This window comes from Rattus norvegicus, chromosome 1 (assembly GCF_036323735.1).
Source record: "Rattus norvegicus strain BN/NHsdMcwi chromosome 1, GRCr8, whole genome shotgun sequence".
In the NCBI taxonomy this organism is placed as follows: domain Eukaryota; kingdom Metazoa; phylum Chordata; class Mammalia; order Rodentia; family Muridae; genus Rattus; species Rattus norvegicus.
In genome coordinates this window covers 55,434,149-55,455,478 of record NC_086019.1, presented here as the reverse complement: position 1 = coordinate 55,455,478, position 21,330 = coordinate 55,434,149, and the positions used below count along the sequence as shown (strand labels likewise).

The window sequence follows — 21,330 nt, the reverse complement described above, 5'->3', positions numbered from 1 at the left end:
CCAACCAAGAAAACAGAGGCCCACAGCTGGAAGCAGACCCACACTTGGCTGTGGGGGCCTCCAGCAGGTGGCATGGAGCTGCCAACCTCCCCCATCTCCCCTACCCCCATCAATGCCAAATCCCTAGAAGCAGCATGTAGGGCAGGTTGGGAGACAAAGGGGAGTTAAGGTGGATACTGGACCAGGGGTCCAGATGATCTTTCCATGGCTTTCATGGATCTTCTGAGCACACCCCGAGGGGCAGCAGCTGGTTCCCCATGCCTTTGCTGTTATGCTGAAATCTCTTCAGGGGTCTCTGGTGTTCCTGTCTGCACAGAACTCCAAGAGCATCGGGAAAATCTGCCTTGGTGGGCGGCCTGGCACATGGGCTTTTATGACAGCCAAGCATACATCTGTGTTTGTGTGGTACGTGCAGGACATGGTGCAGGAGGGTGAGCAGAGGGCATGCTGGTACTGCTAACCGACAAACTGCCTAGGGATATACCAACCGAGAGAGCACTGGGTTAAAGAATCAGCGACTAAGAGTGTAGTTTCACCCATGGGGCAGGTGACAAAGCAACTCTTAGTCACCTGTTTTGATGCACAGCATAATGTCAATGTCCCCCCTTAAGACAGGAGAACACATCTCACACACTTAGATTACATACATTTAAAGGAGTATGTATATAAATGTGCTATTGTACCTGTGTGTATGCATGCGCACTTGCTTGCATTTATGCAAATATGCCCCCAGCTTATGAGCTCTGCACACGCACGCACACATATGATACACACATAATGGTCCCATGTGTGCACATGTTCCTATACATTCATGTATATGCACTTTATGCATAAAGCGCTCCCCCTCCACCACCCTGAAATGGTAGTGGATGGTATTCTGACCCATTTCCCTATAAGGTACATATATGAATGCCCAGAGACACATATACACAAGATTCACAAGTGGATAGGTCCCCGCTGCTCCAAATTACCAATGCAGGTACACACAAAAGTGTGTGTGTGTGTGTGTGTGTGTGTGTGTGTGTGTGTGTGTGTGTGTGTATAGAGAACACAATGCCATGCCTCCTCCCCACAAATTTCAGTGGCAGCCAAGGTTCACGGTGACCTAGTGTCAGAGAAAGCGACAGAGGAACTAGGGAGGGGGTTCGTGAACTGTTATTCGTAGCAACGTAGAAAGTGCAACGGGTCTCATTAGTCCAGAAAAATATTACACTTCATAAAATCCATGTTTATTCAAAAAATCTCATGGGAAAGTTTGGAAAGCATAATAAATATCTGTACAGTGGCCGCCCGTCTCAAACACAGACAGGAAGTGTGAAAGTGGAGTGAGCTGTAAACGGAACTGCTGAGCATGTAAACGCAGCGGGGGTGGGAGCAGGGTGGACAGGTACGTTTCACCTGCACGGATGAGCCATGCTGGCTTCCCCTTCCACCTGTGTCCCTGCCACATAGGGACCACAGAGTCCTTTTCCACTTCAGGTGTCTCACAGTCTTGCGGGTGGTGAAGGGCGGCAGAACTTGCCAGAGAGAATGAAGAGGCACGAGGATCTCCTCCTGTGCTTGAGAGAAGCAGAACAATGCAGGGAAAATCCCAAAGGGCCTCTTAAAGAAGAACACCATTTAATAAAGAATACTGTCGACATTAGATACCATCGGGAAGATCCTCACTTAAAAAGCCAAACAATATCCAAAGATCAGTGCACACGGGTAGTTCAAAAATCACACAACCATAGGACAGGGGACATTCACGGCTTGCCTGCCATTGACTCTCAGGTAGAGAATCTGACCAACACCCAGCCCACACCTCCTTCAGCCGGACACTCATCATGTTCTTAGCCCGAACAGGACAGGAGCTGCCAGTGGGATAGCCCAAAAGTGGCTCCTGGTTATGGTGAAGGAGTCCCGGATGTAGGCTGGGCTTTCCCATGACAAATTCTGTAACTACACAAGTAGTCATTTGTGTAGAGAATACAGGGTCTTTTATCGTGTTCGGTAAAGGGTTCGCAGGACAGGTAAACACTGGGATACTGGGTTACACGCCACAGCCGCCTGCTGTCGCACTGAAGACTTTAAAGAACAGGGATTAAAATAATCCTGTCACGTGCTCCTCAGGTTGATTCCACGAGAGATTTCAAGTATCAAGTACTAGGTGGGGGTGGGAGTGTGGGGCCCTCCACTCTCAGCAGAGCATGGCTGAGCCAGCATCCTTTTCAGACACTTGGAGGATACGTTTGGTGTGACGGTCTCCTCCATCCCTTTGGCCAGAGTAGGCTGAGTGTAAGGCAGATAACCTGGCATGATTAAAAGAGGTGATGCGACTAAGTGACCATGAGGGGGGCACGCTGTGCCCGCCTCCTCAGCCACGCCTTCTATATTCTGTTATTCTTTCCTTTCCTCGAAAGATGTACTCTTGAAGCTGCAAGGAAAGCCAGCCTGAAGCTGTGGACGGCTGGACTGCGCATGCCAGAGAGGCCCTCAGAGGATGCGAGCCCATTTCCCAGAGGACAGAATCTGTCACTGAGTCACCCACTATACTTTCCCTCTAGAGTTCTATCAAGAAATGGAAGGATCTGGACCTAGAACATTAACAACGGGGAGGTGACCTCAGCCTTGGGCAGAGCAAGGTCCACTGAGAAAGCACGAGAACATCCCTAGCGACACTGAAAATGGCGGGCAGTCTGTCCCCACTCTGTATTTTACAACTCTGAGACAGAGCAGAGTCCAGTGGGGTAATTAAAGCTTGTGAAACACGTTTACATTTTGAGGTCTGAAATAATTAGGCTGAGCAAAGGAGTTATGTTCCGAACATTCCACTGGGGCAGGAGTTGGAGAAGCAGCCACGATCCACCCGTGGTCTTCCTAGTGCAAGCTTTCTGTGACCAACAGGCGCCTCCTACACCTACCAGGCAGAGGGGCCGCTTATCAGACTGGCAGGTCCTGAGCCACAGTGGAGTGTCCTCTAACCTGAGTCCATCATCCTCAGCAGCCCCCAGAAAGACCGGAGGACACACAAGCCCCTCTTCCGGGACCACTTGGAGTGGAGCATGCTACGCAGGCAGGGTCTCACTCGGTTACTCTGCATCCAGAGTGCGCACAGACAGCCTGGTCAGTGGAGCTACTGCTCCCTGTGCAGCCCACAGCCTGGAAACACAGGTTAGAAACAGAAAACACAAGACGCAACACAGAGCCGCGGCTTCTACGAAGCGCACCGCTCCTGCTGACAACGTCCTGGCACCTTCAACGTCCTGGCACCTTCTGTCTCTCTACAGCCAAGGGACTCAGGTGTCTCTCCTGTCCTCAGTCAGGCTAAGGAAGGGAGAGAGAGGGAGCAAAGTTCCATTTCTTCAGTTTCTCTGTGGCCCAGGGCAGCAGGGGGTGAATATGCTACATGGCCTCAGGCAAACGCGTGCAGGGCTGCCAACACACCCAGCCATAGCGGAGCCCCCATTCTTCCAGTGTCCCTGGGGCCACAGGGTTAGAGGGGCAGCAGTGCAGTGGGTTCTGAGCTCTGCCCAGCAATTTCCTTGGGTTCCTGTCTCAACCAGCACAAATCAGGCTCTCACACAGACTCAGCCACCTGGACTCTTGCCAAGTCAGTGACCAGGTCAGGGAGAGGCTAGCCAGCATCCCACTTGTGAACCAGAGGGTGGTGAGGGGCACTCTTTGGGTGATTGTGGACAGAACCAGGCATTTAAGCTGGATGCCTTCACACAGCCTCTGGTGACACCGGAACATCCAGGAGCATCCAGTCCTTCCAGAGCAGCTCTGCAGTCTCCTGGCAGGGACCATGCACTAACACTCTTAGAGAGACAGTGGGACACATAGGTGACATGAAGAGCTCTCTGCTTTGAGCATAAGCCATGACATGGGAGACACCGAGAGCCCTGAGTGAGCCCAGGGAGGCTCCAGCAGGGTGCTGTGAGGTGACAAGTTTATTTGGTTTCACTCAGGAGAAGAGGAGAGCAGGCGGCGAGGTCGGCGCAGCAAGGCTCAGACATCCTGGGCAGGACCCTTTCCAGGGCTGCAAAGGAAACAGAGAGACAGCCAAGGCCAGATCCATCTTTGTGCTGGACTCGCGGGCACGCAAGGGCCCGTGAACAGGACCTGTATCTGGTGTCTGTGAGCCTGAGAGGACGTTGGGCAGGGAGGCTGAGGCTGGAGACTTGGCTAGCCACTACAACCGGGTAGACGTGAGTCTCTTCATGCCTCTGCGTTGGGCCAAGCTAGAGGAGAGCACAGGCTCCAGCCTCGGCGCCTGTGGGGTCCTGTTCAGAGCAAAGTAGGTGGCTGCCATGGCACCCTGTAGGAGGAAAGGTGGGCAGGTGAGCATGGTGTTCATCACTCTTCAATGGGAACCACAGGACCGTGAGAGCCTCAGTTTACCCCCACGTAAATCCTCTAGGATTACTGGTGCAGTGAGGGTACCAGCTATGCTGCAATGCCTACCATATAATCAGCCCATACATGATGATTACTACCACAGCACCCCACGCTCGACTGGGGCTTATGTTTTAGGAGTATTTAAGACTAGAGCGGAATTCCTGAGAAGACCATGGGATCTTCTTACTGCTGACAGGAAGGCAGATGTGTTTATTGGGACCAGCTGGGTCCCCAGGAAGTCATGGTCGCTGATTCTTAGGCTCCTCTACTCTGAAGCAGAGTGGACTAACCTGGGCAGCCAGGCTCATCTTGGTGCAGCTCCACACCCTAGAGACACAAGCAGGACCTGCCTTCTAACAGGACTGGGCTTGGAGTATCCGCACTTATTAGAAAGGTGGTCCAGCCTGGCAGGTGGAAGCTGCTCTAAACAGGAGTTGCGAGCACAAAGGGGACTTTTACAGACTTCTGCTCCAGAACTGAAGGCTCTTGAGCATAAGGCTGTACAGCCACAGTACCAGACATCACCCCTACACCAAAGCCATCTCTCAAACACAATTTCTGCATGTGTGATAAAGTGACACCTATGGGCCTGGTGTCCCATATACCTGGTGACCTTACATGCTGTAGTTTCTTCCCACCAATGGTGAGGCACTGCCTTGCTTGCTCCAGGATCCCCATGCCCACTCTCGGGACTCTGGCCACGAGGTACCTTCACTAGATGGACGTCCTGTCTGCTCAGCTGGTTTTGGGATAGGTACTCTCTGTTCACGATCCATGGGTGCTTCAACACTTGAACTGCTGTTAGGCGTTGCTGCGGGTCCACGTGGAGCATCTTGGACACGACGTCCTGAGAAGGGTCCAGAGAGAAGGACTGTGATGTTAGGCTGGCCAGAGAAGGCTCAGTAGGAGCACAGCTGCAACTCTGAGGGGATTCTTTGCACTTTGGGCTCAAAGGACTCCTAGGTCTATGAGTTGTGAGTGTATTTTAAGTGTCGATGATTACTGACTTAGCAATAGACAGAGAGTGTCTGTTTCACTGAAGATTTTATAGTGAAGGTATTTCAAATGTTAAATGACACAACCAGCTGGTGAAATACTATTTTAATGAAAATGACTGCCCTCCACAAACACAAGAAATACCACAGCGGTGGGTGTCCTTCTACAGAGAAACCTAGCACCTGGCAACAGGGACCTCAGTGGCACTGGGACAGGTCTGTCCTGTACGCACAGTTGCTTCCTGTCTCCAGTGTGCGCATTAAAGTAATGAGACACTGTCTGCTCAAGATCTCAGCCCTGGGCTGCGGTGTGCCAGTGCACACAGGATGTAGATAAAAACATGCTGTCAGGGCTGGCGAGGGATGCTCTGTGACAGAGCCCTTTGAAGTTATAGTTTGAAATGGAAAAGTTTCCCATAGGCTCATGCGTAAAGCCTAGGTCCCCAGGTGTTAGTGCTATGCCGGGAGATTCTGGAAACTTTAGGAGGTGGCGCCACCTGGAGGAAGTGAGTCATCGTCACTGGCTTCTTCCTGTCTCTCCTCTCTGCTTTCTGTCTGGCTCTGCCACCTGTTCCTGCTGACAATGTGCTGACTAAGCACCTGAGGACAAATGACCATGGGCCGAGTCCTCCAAAACTAAGCCAAAATCAATCCTTCCTAAGTTGTTTATGGCAGGAGTTTTGGTCACAGCGCTGAAAAGCTAACACACCCAGCAACGTGTGAGGCCCTGGCTTTGATTTCCAGTACCACACAACAACTTCAAACCGAACTATGGCAAATTCAAAACCATGCTATCACAGGTTTGTATGAGATGGGGGGCGGGGGGGGGGATGGAAGGCTCTGCTGTGTGGTGAGTGAGGGAAGGAAGAGGGACAGGAGAAAGATGAGGAGGAGAGGGTGCAGCAGGGGGAGAGGCGGTACTGAGGGTGAGAGGAGCCATTAGGGTCTCAGGACCGTACCCCATCACCAGCAGAGGCTGGTGGCAGCTGCAGTCTTGATCATGCACTGCTGCATGGACTTACTCTCTGCTCAGTCAGGGCACCAGAGCTCTGTGCACAGATGAGGCTTAGCTGTGGGATACGAGCTAAGACATTTCCCACAGTCCTCTGAGACAAGGTGTAGGTACACAGGAAGGAGACGTTGGGGTGGTAGAGTCCTACACACGGAATGTGCTCCCCAAACACAAGCTGTCTTCCTCATCACCGACATATCGTCTCCACCAAACCCACCAGGACCTCCAGAAAACCCACTACCACCACCTCTACCAGGACCTCCACTGTCTCTCTACTGTCACCTTTACTGTGACCTTTGCCACATTTCCCACCACCCTCTTCTTCATCGGTTCTGCCAGGATTTCCACTATACCCCCACTGTCACCCCCACCACCATATTCTCCACCATCACTTTTCCACAACTATACCCTATACTATCCCCTCCCCCATACCGCATCATCACCTTCACCAGGACCTCCACAACCACATTCACTGCAAACACCAGGGGGCTTGACCACTGACCCACAGCCCCAGTCCGGCAGTACGTCCTTCTGCTAGACCATAATTTGGTGATAGCAGACCAGAGTCCAATGGGCAGGGGAATGAAGCTGGTGACCCAGTTCCGTGACTTTAAAAGAAACCTCTCTAAGGGGGAGGCACTTTGGTGGCGGGAAGCTCTGCATTGTACTCTGCAGGATCACCTCTTTCTCGGGGTCCCTAGCTGCTAGTCACTGTAAACTTCAGGCTTGTAGGCTTGGTCACAGCGGCCAGTTCCCTAAGCACCACCTGTGTCCGACCCTCTTGACCTGTGTCTACATCGGTCTACGTCTTCTACTGGTCCTGTTCCTCTGTAGAGCTTTACATAAACATCAAAATCTTATCATTAAAAAGTAACGTGTGGTACACTCTGAGAATGAAAGCCTATAATGATCATAATGTTTATAACATTTGTATGTGCATTTCCAGCTTTCTCCAAAACACTCTCCCTGTTGCAGAACCGCCTGCATGGGAGGTTTGAATGCTAGGGAGAACGCTCACCTTTGCTGCATCCGATATGGAGTCCCAGTTTCCTCCAGAAAGGGCGTACTTCCCACTGCCAATCCTCGCCAGAATCTCCTCGGGGGTATCGTCTGGCCCATTAGCAAAAGGGGTGAACCTGCGTGTGGAGAGGATCAATACACTGAGCTCACAGCTCCACACCAGTACTTTCTGTTGAGGGGACAATGTCGGTCTCTTTCTTTTCTGAGTCCAGGGCTCATGCCAGGGCATGTGCATGTCCTATCACCATGCCACCTCCCTCACTTGGTCAGTGCTACAAGTCAGCACAATGGACGGGGAAGTCCTCTCAGCCTGAGTGTGCATCCTTTCTGGGCCCTTCCAGGTCCCATTGGTGCCAAGGATGGCAAGAGGTCTTCCTGAAGATTCGCTTTACATAACAGAGGTTCAGTGGCTGGGGACCCGGGGTGTGAAGTCTGAGGGACTCAGGGCTTGGTCTACCGCCAAGTCTTGGCTCTTGGATAGGCTGATTCATGAACTTACAAAGGTCACATCATGGATGCCAAGTGTAGTCCTGGTGCACGACCTTGACACAAGTTAGGCACACATCGGCACAAGCCTCCCAGGAAGATCACGTCAGATGTGCCTTGAGTTCCTTTCAAGATACTGGTTCAGGTGGTAGAGGGAAGGTGGGCTGGTCCACAAAGGGCCTGCATGTTTTGTCTGGGGGCTGAGTTTAAGGAGGCCACATAGCTAACTATCCTTGTCCTTTCATTATCCAGCAGGGTTTGAATATTCACCATGACAGAGATGCCTTGGTATTTATTTACACACAAGCACCAGGGAGGTGGGGCGAAGCCTTCAAGCCTGATGCTAAGAACACCCTCCATTACCCAGCCAGCATGGTGTACAGCAGGATTCCCAGGCTCCAGACATCACACGCTGCGTCGTAGCCTTGCCGCTTCAGGACCTGGAGGGGGAACAGGCATGGTCAGGATTGCACTGGACAGTTCCAGTTCAGAGTAGGCTTTCCTAAGAGAACAGGAAGTGGGCAGGGCAGGCTCATCTGCTGGGTTCGGACAGTCCTACCTTCCGTGTTGTAACATGGCCCCCACAGGGACAGAGGAGTGAGTCATAGCCCTTGCCTGACTCATAGTTTTAAGAAGTTTTGCTTACAGTTTACCATACTGGCCACGATTAGGGGTACCATTCTATGAACATTCATGGTACAACGCGGCTATCCTCCAGAACCTCATTTCCCAAACTAAAACTTGCTCCTTGTTAAGTACAAATTCCCTACTGGCAAACCCCACTCAACTTTCTCTATGAATCTGGCCTTGTGAGGAACCCCATGTAAGTGTAACCATACAGGGTCAGCCCGAAGCTCACGATATAGACAGGAATGATCTTAAATTTATCATCCTTCTATCTCCACCTCTTCAGTGCTGGGATAAGGATGCACCACTATGCCCGGTTTACATGGTATTGGGGATTGAGGCCAGGGCTTCATGAATGCCCAGACATGCACTGTATCAACTACACCCTGAGTGCTTTCTCTCACTCTGTCTGTCTATTGTGACTGCCTTGTTTTACTGAGCCCTGTCCTCAGGGTCCATTCACGCTGTAGCAGGAGTCAGTTCCTGGCCTCTGAGGGATGAGTAACATTCTGGTATGTGCACACACATATCTTGTTTATCAGCCAGCGGTGGATACTTGGGCTGCCGTTGTAAATAATCTCGGTATACACAAGGATGGACAGACATATTTAATTCTTGAGGGTGTGAACCCAGAAGTGCAATTGCTGGGTAATGTTTTGAGACATTGTCTTACCATACTGTCCCTGACCTTCCTACCTCAGCCTCCTAGAGACTTCCAATGGACTAGAGGTGTGTGTCCCTGTACCAACATGTCTTAGTTAAACATGAAGAATTACTAAAGAAGAATTCTGCTGAGTCATCCGGCACACAGTGTACACAGGGTGATTGTTGGATATGTTCATATTGGGTGATGATGACGAGCCTGGGCTATAGTCACAGATCACTGTAGATTGCTCTGTTGGCCTGAAGGAGGCATTATAACTCTGTGTTCAGTTTCTTCCCGGGTGAGAGTGAGAGGCCTGCTTTCATTACTGTCTCTGAACCATTATGTGCCGTGGTGCATGATGGGTTTCATATGTTGAATGAAGGGCACACTTCCAAGTCCCTGGCTGAGTGACCTCTCAGAGTCATGTAAATTCTGCATTAGCTTCTCTTTCCTAAATCTATGAGATGAAGCTACCTGCATGAACTCTGTCAGTTTTGACAACACCCAAAAGAGGCACAATTAGAGCTTCAAACCAGCCGTGTCCAAAGGGACCAGGCTGTTCACATGCAACCCCTCAGTCATTCTTAGACCTGGATCTGCTGAGTCTCTCTCAGAAAAGCACACAGCAGTCCTTAGGACTCAGAGCAGACCTGACCATTCTCAGAAGGCCCCACACAGGGTTGAAAGTCCTTTTTTCACAAACCTGAGCCTCTCCTGACTCAATCAGACACAGGTCCCTGCCCCTGCCTCTACCACTGTCGTCCCACTTCGCCATCAACTCACACAAGAAGCCAGACTTAACATCCCAGCACAGTGAGCAGAACCTATTGGGATTGGCCTCAGGACGCTGACAAGAGGGACAAGGTACTCCTTTGTAAGCCTTTGAGGTATGGAGTGTGGAGCAGAGTGGGTCCCCTGCACACACGTGAGCATTCAGCTGCACGCTACTGTGGGACCCCAGGATTTTGAAGTTGAATGGATGCTGACTTGCTGTCTAGGAAACTCTTGGGCAGTGGTTCTCAACCTGTGGGGTGCGACCCCTTGGGGACTGAATGGCTCTTTCACAAAGGTCACCTAAAGACCATCAGAAAACACAGAAATTTGCATTATGATTCTTAACAGTAGCGAAAAACAGTTAGGAAGTGGCAACAGAAAAACGTTGTGGTTGGGCATCATTGGTGACCCATAAGGAGCTGCATTAAAGGGTCGCAGCATCAGGAAAGTTAGAACCACTGCTCTATACGAGAACCAAGGTGCGCCAGTACCATTTAAGTCTTTCCAATGGAAAGTAAGATGCTCGAGGGGACTGGGTAGGATTGGCTGATTCTAGAGCTGCTGTGCTGTGTGTCCTTCTACAGCAGGCTTGCCTTCATCTCCTGAGAAGGCTGCTGAGCCCACTGTGCCGTCTCAGTGCCCAGAGCTCTCTGGTTACTCTGGAAACAGAAAAGGCTGCCTTCCTCAGCCTGACTAATGTGTCGTCCCTGGGTTTGGGGAACCCTGACCTCAGGAGCCACGAAGTTCGCAGTATAGCAGGGGGTCATGAGCAGTCCATTTTCTGCTCGCAGCTGTTTGGCAAACCCAAAGTCACAGATGCGGATAGATTCGGGGTTTCCAGATTCATCCATGTACAGAATGTTACTTGGTTTCAGGTCCCGATGAACAACCTGGAAGGCAGAAAGCATCAGTCAAAGCTGAGGGGGAGGAGGACAGGAGGGTGTGAGGGCGGCCAGGGCCACCTGGGAACTGATTACTAGGGCAAGTCTTTCGGCAGGAGGAAAAGTCTGTGTTCGTCTGAGGGGCCGCCCTGTCTTGTTCACCCACGCTGGTCACTCAGAGCCAAGCACCCTGTGAAGGCCGTGTTGTGTGCCTGCCTTCACATGGCAGGACTGTGTGACTGAATAAGCACATGCTTACCCTAGACACAGGAGCAGCTGCTGGCTCTATGCCACAGAAGGGCCTGTGGCAGGCAGCTCTGGCTGCAGAGATGAAAAGATTCCTGTGCTTTATGTTCACTCAGGGGGTTTTGGGGCATCCCAGGCGTGGGCCACTTGTCACAGGTGCCAGAATCACTGGTGGATTGCTGTCACAGATGGACTGACTCCTGGCAGCTAAGGGAGGGGCTCAGGGCTGCACAGACTGCACCTGCCCCATCCAAGGCACAGACTTCAAGTATGTCCCACTGTTACAGTGACAGCTGTCACAACAGAAGGGCCAGCCATCCCTCAAAACAAAGAAGCTATTTAGGATGCAAAGTGAGGCCTTCAGAAGGCACAGAGGCCCCTGTGCAGACATGTGGTATGCCACCTCGAGGCTGGGAAGCTGAGCATCCCAACTGTCCTCTTGTGGAGCAATGACAGGCTCTGCTAGGAGGACTGAAGTGACACACTTGGGCCACCAAGCCCGGCTTCCAGACACTGGTGGCAGGCTACAGGAGAGTGGAAGACTTGTCTCCATCCCTTACTTCCCTCATTAAGCAGAAGAATGTCTGGGAAACTCACACTCAGGATACTGCTAGAATCTGGCTATTGGGAAACTGTTGTATGTCATGGTTTGCCCTGGAGTTATCTGTATTTTGATGCTAATTCCACTGCCCCAAGGACAGCTGCCCAGTTTCGTACTCAGGAATCAGGTGACTTCACCATAAACTTCTCCCCATTGAATTTGTAAAATGCAGGTGAGGGGCAGGTACAGGACAGAAGGAGGCCTGTCATTGGAGGAGACGGAAGGATGGGTGGGAGAGAAGTTTGAAGGAAGAGGAGGAGACTGGAACGGAAAGGAGAGGAGAGGGAGAGAGAGAAGCCAAGGCAGGACAATATGGAGGGTGATGTTAAGATTCCACTCTGTACCTTTACAGATTGTTACAAATGTTCTTAAGGGATGGATGGTACTGGGCTTTGTATGATTAAGTGGGCAATTATATCTTATCAATTAGGTCAAAGATTACTGTGTTGTGTGTTCTATCGTGACGGTTTGAGTGTAAGAAAGTGTGCGGCCGCTGGAGACACTGGGCTGCCACAGAGTTGGGATGTGTTTCCGCCAAGATATCTAGCAGATGTCTTGGGGCACTGCGGTGCTGGACCGAGCGAGGTAAAAGACAACAATATATTTTTTATATTTTTTACATTTTTATAACAACAGTTGTAGAATTCCTGGATCTCCAGGAAGCTGCATAAAGAGGACTTACTGTGAGATCTGGCAAGATCTGGCAAGCCTGTGGACAGAGCTGGCCCAAGCCTGCTTTATGAGGAATTCTGAGAAGGGAAGAACAGTGGGGGGTGGAGGAGGTGAAGAGTGGGGGAAGGAAAGATGGAGTTACAGGGTAGAGTGAAGGATGGGGGGAGAAGGAAGGGAAAGTTGGAGGGTGTGGGAAGGATGGAGGTGAAGGAAGAAGGAAGAGAAGATACAGAAAGTATATTTTGCTGGGCTCCGTCCTGGAGATTTAGAACGTGGCCTGAGTTTTGCAGTGCAGCCCCGTTGGGTCCTTAACCAACCCGTGCTTGGTCTCCTAAGATACACAAAGTACATGGCCTAGGCTTCAGAAGTGAGTCCATGAAGAGCTTGGTGCGGCCTGGGCCGTCTGAGGCTGAGGGGACCCGAACTGTTACCCTTTCTGTTTAGCTTTCTGTATCACAAGTAATGGAAATCCTAAATCTCTCTTTATCGAGGCCAGAGCATCAAATTCTCTTTGCTAAAACTGGTTCACACAACTTATTATCATAGTTCCTGTATAAAGTGTTCAAATGACTTTAGACCCATAAAGGATAGCAGACCACACCATGGCAAATTACATCGTGTGGGTACGTGGACTCTATAGAGCTGCCCAGAAGCTGGTCCACTGCCCTGGCCTGGACCTAGCCCCACCTAGGCCACGTCTTGTTCCTGCAGGCTGTGGTACCCTGGCCTTACCCCTTGGGAGTGCAGGTAGTCCATGGTCCTGGCGATGGTGTACAGCACATCACTGGCCTCCCGCTCTGAGAAGCACCGCTGGCGGAGGATGCGGTCCAGCAGCTCCCCACCTCGCATGAGCTCCATCACCAGGTATACGTATTTTCCATCATCATAGACCTAGGCGAGAAGGGGAAGTGTACTAAGTCTCAGTCATCTAACGGCACCATGGCTGCCCTCCTCAGCCTTGGGAATGTGCAGGAGCAAGGGCTCCAAATGAGATGTCAGAGAGATGCTGGTGGCTGGTTCCCTAAGAGGAAGATCAAGTTGTTTAACTATTGCAAGTGGGCGGGTAGCCATTCCAGCCACATAGGAGTGGCTCTTCTTAGGAAGGCTGGAGCTTTGACATCTTGGGGGGAGGAGCAAGCTGGGACGGGATGCATAGAGGAGAAGGGTTAGTTCACTGGGATATGATGTATAGTGATGCTGCCAGTCTCTGAGTGGTGGCACCCAAGAGAAAGAAACTTGACAGCAGCAACAGCACTCCCCAAGGACACTGCTTCTCAACTACCATCGTGTACATAATTTCAGAGGTCAAGTCAGAGTGTATGTTCTGACCCTGTATGTCTGCGGGGGACGGGACATGGCTCTAAAGAAAGGCACAGATTTTGCCCACACTAGCCTTAAACTCGATTTAAAAATTAAAAACAAGGGCTGGAGAGATGGCTCAATGGTTAAGAATGCTGACTGTTCTTCTAGAGGTCTCGAGTTCAATTCCCAGCAACCATATGGTGGCTCACACACATCTCTAATGGGATCTGATATCCTCTTCTGGTGTGTCTGAAGACAGATATAGTGTACTCATACACCATAAACAAATACATCTTTAAAAAAATTCAAACTCTGGCTACTTTGGTGCCCTGTACGTATGGAGATCACATGTGCATCCCCCTCCTGTATACATGGAGAGCACACATGTATCCCCCATGTACATATGGAGATCACACGTGTATCCCAGTCACCACATGCATGGGAGCCCGTGGGGGCCCGAGCTCTGAGAATGGTGCAAATGAGGTGTCAGGGTTAAATGCTTATTTTTATCTCAGTGATAATAATTTAATCATCGAATTTCCAGAACAAGCTACTAAAATAATTTACCTGACTGTGACCTATGTAAAAGGTGTGAAGCTAATTCTGCTATGTTTGTTTTGGGCTTATGAATCCACTGTTCTATTTTGAAGGTGGGAAGATGATGCTGTCTCAGACCTGGGCTGCTCACCTCAGACAGCGCAGAAGGGAGCTCTGTGTCTGTGGATGAGCTGGGTTCTGAAACTTACACAGAAACCAAGAATGCACAGCCAAAGCACCAGACTCATGCGATGAGGCGTCTGAGATAATACGAGGCATTCGCTGTCTACATTCCCTGGTGTTGAGCTCTATTCTGTGAGCTGCTGCCCAAGGAACACTGAAGTAGATCCAGGGGCTACTCAATGGGCCAAGAAGAGGAATTTTCTTCTCTCCCTAAACTCATAGCTGCACTTGAGGCTTCATGGGGTAGAGTGGCCTTGCATAATGGCTTGCTGTCGCTGACTCCTGCTCCAATCCCCTCATCATGGAACGCCCAAAAGAGGCTGTAAAATTCTCCACAGCCAGGGCTCGGTGGGACCTGCAACCCTCATGCCACTCTGCATCTGTCAGCCAAGAGTAACTCAAAGACAAGGACTGGCACTCTTATTCTGACACACACACACAGGTCATTTAATCTTGTCCATGGCATGCTTGGGGAGAGTGGGGGGCTATCCAGGGGCATGCATATATCCAGTTATGTGTGTATGCACCCAAGTTAGGGTGGCCAGCGTCTCCAGAGACTCCTGGGTGGCAAGTGTCTAATACATGTGATCCTAGACACGTTAAAGACGAGCAATGTGAGAGACCTCGTACTATGCAAACGGTAGGATTTTTGTCTGAGTTGAAGCAAAAGGCTAAAATGGGGCTGCTACACAGAAGTACTTACATCTTTTAGGGTGATGATGTTGGGGTGTTGGCCATACCGCAGGAGGATCTCAATCTCCTCTGAGGGATCCCTTTTGCTCTTATCGATGATCTGAAGGACACACAGCAGGTGGCAGTGAGAGGTTTGCTGTTGACCTTGATAGACTATTCCAGATAGATAACAAACTTGAGGCTCCAGAGAGCCAAGGCACAGCTGCCCCCAACCCCACAGTACTCAACCAAGATTGCTTCAAACTACTCAGAAATGTAGATCTAGTCTCTCCTGTCTCAGCTAGCAAAAAGAGGAGAGACCAGATCTGTAATTCCAGGGAGCATGTAACAGGAAGACTGCAAATTGTAGGCCTGTCTGGGCAACTTAATGAGACCCTGCCTCAGAGTGAAAGGCTGAAAAGAAGGAATGTAGTTGGGGATGAAGTTTGGTGGCAGAGTGCATGTCTAGCATGTACAATGTCTAATATGTACAAGACAATCCCCAATACCACAAGAAAGAGAAAGACGACCCTCAGACATGAGCCTCAAGGTATCAAAATATCTCAGAGAGCTCACCCAGGCACTAGCAAGTAGCACAGCCTATTTCTGCCACTGAACTCTGGGTAGTTAAGTTCCCCCTCCTTCAAAGTGAGCTTCCAGTCACTGGGCACCTCTGCTTTGTCCAGGAAACTGCAGCCAACCACAAAAAGAGGTTAAGAAGCAGGTCCTCCCAGACACACACTGGCGGCTGAGCAGGCTGCATTTCCGTCAGGCCGACCAGACACCCCTTTCTTGTTGGGTTCCTCCTCCTGTCCAATATTTTGCACAGTATCTTGGAACAGCCCTGAAAGCTGTTTAATTCCAGGAATAACGGGTGCCTTCCCCTTACATGGCACTTTAAGTCGAAGCCATGACTGTCACATGCCTTTGAAACAGGAGTGCTATTTGATGGCTCTGATAACCTTCAAAGGTGCCTTGCCACCTATGTCTGTGGGGAGAGTTAACGGAAAGAGAGGATTCATGTGTGTGGAACGGGGAGCACCTACGGTGAGAATGGCTCACGAATTCAGAAATGCCCGCCACCCCCAGCAGCACCCTCTGCCCCTACACATTAGCACTATCTAGTTTGAAAGCCTCCCCACTCTAACTACTATGGGTCACCCCTCCCCAGCATACATTTATGGGCATCAACAGTTTAGTGGCAGATGGATTTTCTTTCTCAAAGGCCTTCCACGATGAAGCAGTCCACTCCTGACATCAATCCGGTCTCCTCACAAAGGAGCTGGATGCAGATTAACGAGAAGGCAGGTTTTGTCTACTGCCAGGGACACTCGCATCCCATGCTGCCGTTTGTATTAGAGGCAGAGAAGGAATGTAGTCAGACACATGCATTTCCTTGAGAATGCATAAATAACCCTGAGAGGGAAGAGGGAAATCTTAATAACCTCGGCTTCCCATGGAGGAGGAAATGGGTGACGAGGAGCTAAAGCCATGACTGGGAGACCTTGAGGCTTCCTCCAGCATAGCTTTTGAATCCGGAACATGGGAATTTTATCTATTAAAATATTAAATGGGAGATCACCTTAACTATCACAAAATCACTCGGGACTTCAAATGCTTAATCTGTTTCCTCACTTCAGTGTGTTTCATTCCTGTTGTGTTCTTCTGATGTAAGTCGTGAGAAAAATTCTGATGAAAGGTTATAAATACTTGAGAACAAATCCACTACTGAAGACCTTAAGATCTCACTAACATTGACTAGCGCCATAAGACTGGAAGAACCTATGTTCCTACGTGCCTAGGAGGCACACCAGAGCTCGCTCTGGTTAATCTGTTGTAGCATGGCGTGCTCCTGGGCCTGAACATTGTGTGCCATAATACCATTCTGAATATCAATTGATTGTTTGGTGGAACTTGTAAGGCACCTCCATCAAATGGGATCAGCGAGTGGGTATGCAAGATCCTCCGGTGAGCTTCCGGAGGGGCGGTTTCTTAGGAGTGATGTGGCTGAATTTACTTCTAACCATGTTCTTGCTTGGCTCTCCTCTCCCGGCATTGGCTTGATAACAGGGACGAGACAATCAAAGGCCGGAGGAAGGGGGACCTTCCTACTTCATGTCTCTTCTTTTCACCAGGCAGCATCCTGCCCAGGGGGCTGCTGACCCTACTGAACATGAATGCTCCTGTGGTTGTGCAGGCCAGCAACTATGGCTCACCCTCCTCAGAGAGGCTAAGCCACAGTGTGCATATGCCCGAAGCAAGTGTGGCTTGCACAATGGCTGGGACAGGAAGGTGGCTTTCTTAGCAGATGAAGCCTGTTTGCTGGTGGCTGCTGCTGGCACACACAATATCCCTGTTGCCATCCGTGTATGTGCGTTTCCCCCGAGTCTCCAGTTTCCTTCTCTGAGTCTGTCTGTGTCCTTCCTGTGTTTCTCAAGCCCCATCACTGGAGCGCTGTGTTTCCAGGTGCTGAGGCACTTCAGGGTCTGAAGGCCAAAGTGTGAGCTGTGGGATAAGCAGGGTGCACCCCTGCCCAGCACCCCCTTCCGTTTGTTGGAAGGATCATACTATGTTAGGAGCGAGGCAAGTGGAGCATGTAATTACTAGAAAAAAACTCTAACAGACATTTTCTCCTGTAGCATTAATTAAAGCAAATGACAAAGAAAAAGAAGTCCGGTGCTTTCTCAATAGGAAAAAATTAAAATTTCCATGCCAATCTGTCCTTCTAAAAATACGATCTCCGGGCCAAGCATCTGTTTAATTCCACTTCCTTTCTGGATGACAAATTATATACACAGAACGAAGCTGAGTGCAGCCGTGCAAATGCTTTTGTACACGAATGATGTGATGTGAATCCAAACTCTGGCTCCTACGGGGAGTAAGGCCTGGCCTGGGTGTGGTGGCCACATCCTCTGTTGTAGTTAAAAATAGGATGACAGACAAGCAAACACAGTCATCCAGTTGCTGACAGAGAAGCCAAAAACACCTTGGGATCACTGGCTGTTGAGAGGGCCATCTGTCACTCTGCACACAAGCTTGCAACTGAAAAGACGGGCACAGGGCGGCGAGGCCTTCTTCGGGGGACTAACAGTAGTGGGAGTTGTTAGAGAGAAGATATGTGGGGGCCAAAGATATGTTGTTCTGACTCAAGTAAACACCCACTCATCTCCTCGGCCATGGAATTGAACTCAGTGGCCACATGCGGGACAGATAGGGAAGTGGGAGGGAGACTCTGTCTCTGCTGACCTCATAGTTTTATTATTCCATGTGTGTCGAGGCTTCTAGTTCTTTGGCCAGAGAGAAAAGATGTGTCAGAGAAGCATAACTGCAAAGCAGCTGGCTTCCTGAAGGAGAAATCAAGGGGTCACCAGGCAGTATGCTCTCTGTTGAACAATTTTCTGAATGCCAATTAAAGATGATCCAAATTCGAAGCACAGCCTTGGAGTGCTTTCCTTTTAACTGACATGTGCACTTAACGATGCGAGAGCACAGGCCTCTGTCTTCTACAGATCAGACCTACGGAAAGGTCTATCTAGGCTCTGCTCATCAGAGGGGACAGCCACTGTGTTATGGACATAGGAAATGGTGTACTGTTGGCTCTTTCTTCTTTAAAAGTACTCAATGCTGGTTCAACCCTCACAGAAGTGGACTTATTGCTTCCCGCCCACACATGGCTTGTGCATGCCCCTAGGTGAAATGGTGGATGCCTAACTGTCTTGTCAAGAAGCCATGGTATTCCGTCGTCCTGTTCCTTCCAGTGAGGGTTAATTTAAACATTTTTCCCCAATAAATTATGGCCCACTATCATCTTAGAAAGAACAAGGGGAGCCCCTACAGGCCCACCACCTGCCTTGTCCAAGAAATTTCAAAGCTTTGAAAGAGAAGCAGGAGAGCCTGGCTCTTTCTTCACCGCTAACTAGAGACACAGTGTCTAGCTTTTCTTTCTGGGGTGTACAGGTTGGAAAGAGAGTTGTCACTGAGGGTCCACAGGGTCAACACAACAGCATCTTTGAGGCCAGAGTCCTAACTCCCAACAAAGCTGTTAACAGACGGCTCTATGTGAGAGCTGGATGGAGAAATGCCAGAGAGACCACGCCACTGCTCTTGCCCATGGGGCCTAGTCTCAGGGCACGGAATTTCACTGAACAGTAGCAGGTTATTTCTAAAGGGCACTGGGTCAGCTGAGCTGGCCACACAATAGACATGTTTCTTAGCACTTGTTGGCAGCCGTGCTTGCTTCTAGGAGTGCTGCTGGCCTCCAGATAAACTATCTAAAGAATTTCTGTGAGAAACAATTCACACAGAGAAGTACTAGGAAGCTCACGCAAGCTTACAAAGCAGTGGAAAGTCCTGGGGTGAGGCAGAGTACAGGTCTTAAGCAAACCTTCAGCCACGCACAACCTGGACCACTGTCTGTGCCACAGAGGCGGCTGCTCCATGACACCGGCTGGCAACCCTGCTGTATCTCCAAGCACCGCTTTCATGGCCATCACATCGAGGACTCCCAGAGTCTTCTATTCCCACTTCCTCCCTCAACCCTCCCCTTCGTAGGCAGGCCGAATGGGGAGAGCTCATCAGGAGGGCTTTTAAGTTAATCCTCTACGGTTAAACACTCCTATTTAAGAAATCCAAGGTCAGTTTGTCAAAAGACCACAGATTCCTGAGATGTTTGGCTGGAGGGGTTTGGTTTTGTTTTTGCTTTGTTTTTTCTGGGCTGACGAATGCCTGAGAAACCTGGGGTAGATGGCTGGTGAAGATGCACGGTTTCTAGAGAACGTGCTTTTGAGAAATGTCCACTGTCAAGAACAGCACGGGAGGTGAGATACCCTGTGCAGTTCGTGTGCTGTGCACCCTTTTCAGAGCCTGGAAAATGACCGTGGGTGGAAACTGCTCCTGTTGTTGCCTTGCTGGCCAGCTCCACTCCTCCCTCGATACTCTCTGAAGAGCTGGGCCAGTCACATGCCAAGTGGAGCCAACGTGGTCCATGTCATGGTGGCACAGGCTTGGACTTTGTCTCTTAAGTCTTTAATGGTGTGTGTGTGTGTGTGTGTGTGTGTGTCTGTGTGTGTGTGTGTCTGTGTGTGTCTGTGTGTGTCTGTGTGTGTCTGTGTGTGTCTGTGTGAGTGTAGTGTGAGTGTGTGTGTATGTGAGTGACTGTGTGTGTATGTGTGAGTGTGTATATGTGCGAGTGAGTGTGAGTGTGTGTGTGTATATGAGACATAGTGTGTGTATGAGTGACTGTATGTATGAGTGTGTATATATGTGTGTGTGTATATACGTGTACATGTGGGTGCATACACGCCACAGCACAGGTATGGAGGCAGAAAACAGCCTCAGGCCTTAGGCCTCTCCTTTGACTTTGTCTGAAACAGTCTCTTCTCGTTGTTTGCCAAAGCACAGGCCGTGCTTGCTGGCCCGGTCAATCCTGGGGATTCTCCTGTGTCTGCCTCCCATCTCGGCTAGGAGCACTGTACTACAGATGTGGGCTGCACACCTGATTTTATGTGGAGACTTGAAGTCAGTGTTCTGCATCAAGTGTTCTAGCCACTGAACCATCTCTCCAAAACCCATGTCTCCAGTGTTAGGACAAGTGGTGAAGGTTAAGACTCACAGTTGTGTAGAGAGAATGTGTGTGCATTTGTGTACGTCACACTCTGACTTCAGAAGAAAGAGCTTTATAGAAAACCCTAGAAATCAGCATTTTGGATTCTTAGGTCCAATATTTAATCTAGGAACAGGTACAGAGCTGAAAATTATTGTGGAGAACTTAGTATATGGGGTTATAGGTGTCAGTCTATACTATACACTGCTTCTGGTGGGCGGAGTAAAGCCCGAGCCCTCTCTTCTATTCTGAACTTAGTATATGGGGTTATAGGTGTCAGTCTATACTATACACTGCTTCTGGTGGGCGGAGTAAAGCCCGAGCCCTCTCTTCTATTCTCTATTGCTATTTACTTCTTGGATCATTTTTCCACAGCTATGTTTTTTCTTCTTTCCTTCCTCCCACCCCCACCGCCACATTTTCCTTCCTTTGATGAACACTATTCCTGTTTGCTCAATCCTATCTTCCTGGATACGGGACTCTGGGGCTGTTACTCTTGGCATATGTTAATCACTTAGTTACTAAAGATGAATGGTTCCATGTGGAACATAACTGAAATATTTATGATTTGAAAAGAACTGTTTGGGTCCTCTGAGATAGGATCTTGCTATATAGGCCAGGCTCCCCTGCCTCAGTTTCCTGAGCGTTTTGGTTGCGACTGTATGCCACCACACCCAGCTTGAAAAAAAATTTT

At 49.9% G+C, this 21,330-nt stretch overlaps 1 protein-coding gene across 5 annotated transcripts in view; it reads right to left on the bottom strand.

The window, feature by feature from the left end:
• Positions 1 to 1,207: 1,207 nt before the first annotated feature.
• The window catches only part of Rps6ka2 (ribosomal protein S6 kinase A2), a 275,284-nt gene continuing 255,161 nt past the window's right edge, over positions 1,208 to 21,330 (bottom strand). For all 5 annotated transcript variants that reach the window (XM_039078975.2, XM_039079021.2, XM_039079056.2 and 2 more), the window contains 7 exons: positions 15,066 to 15,155; positions 13,073 to 13,231; positions 10,669 to 10,830; positions 8,257 to 8,333; positions 7,406 to 7,523; positions 5,090 to 5,227; positions 1,208 to 4,300 (listed from right to left, as the gene is read on the bottom strand). In XM_039078975.2, the coding sequence (XP_038934903.1) occupies positions 4,175 to 4,300; positions 5,090 to 5,227; positions 7,406 to 7,523; positions 8,257 to 8,333; positions 10,669 to 10,830; positions 13,073 to 13,231; positions 15,066 to 15,155 (870 nt within the window). In that variant the 3' untranslated portion in view covers positions 1,208 to 4,174. The remainder of the gene's footprint in view (positions 4,301 to 5,089; positions 5,228 to 7,405; positions 7,524 to 8,256; positions 8,334 to 10,668; positions 10,831 to 13,072; positions 13,232 to 15,065; positions 15,156 to 21,330) is intronic.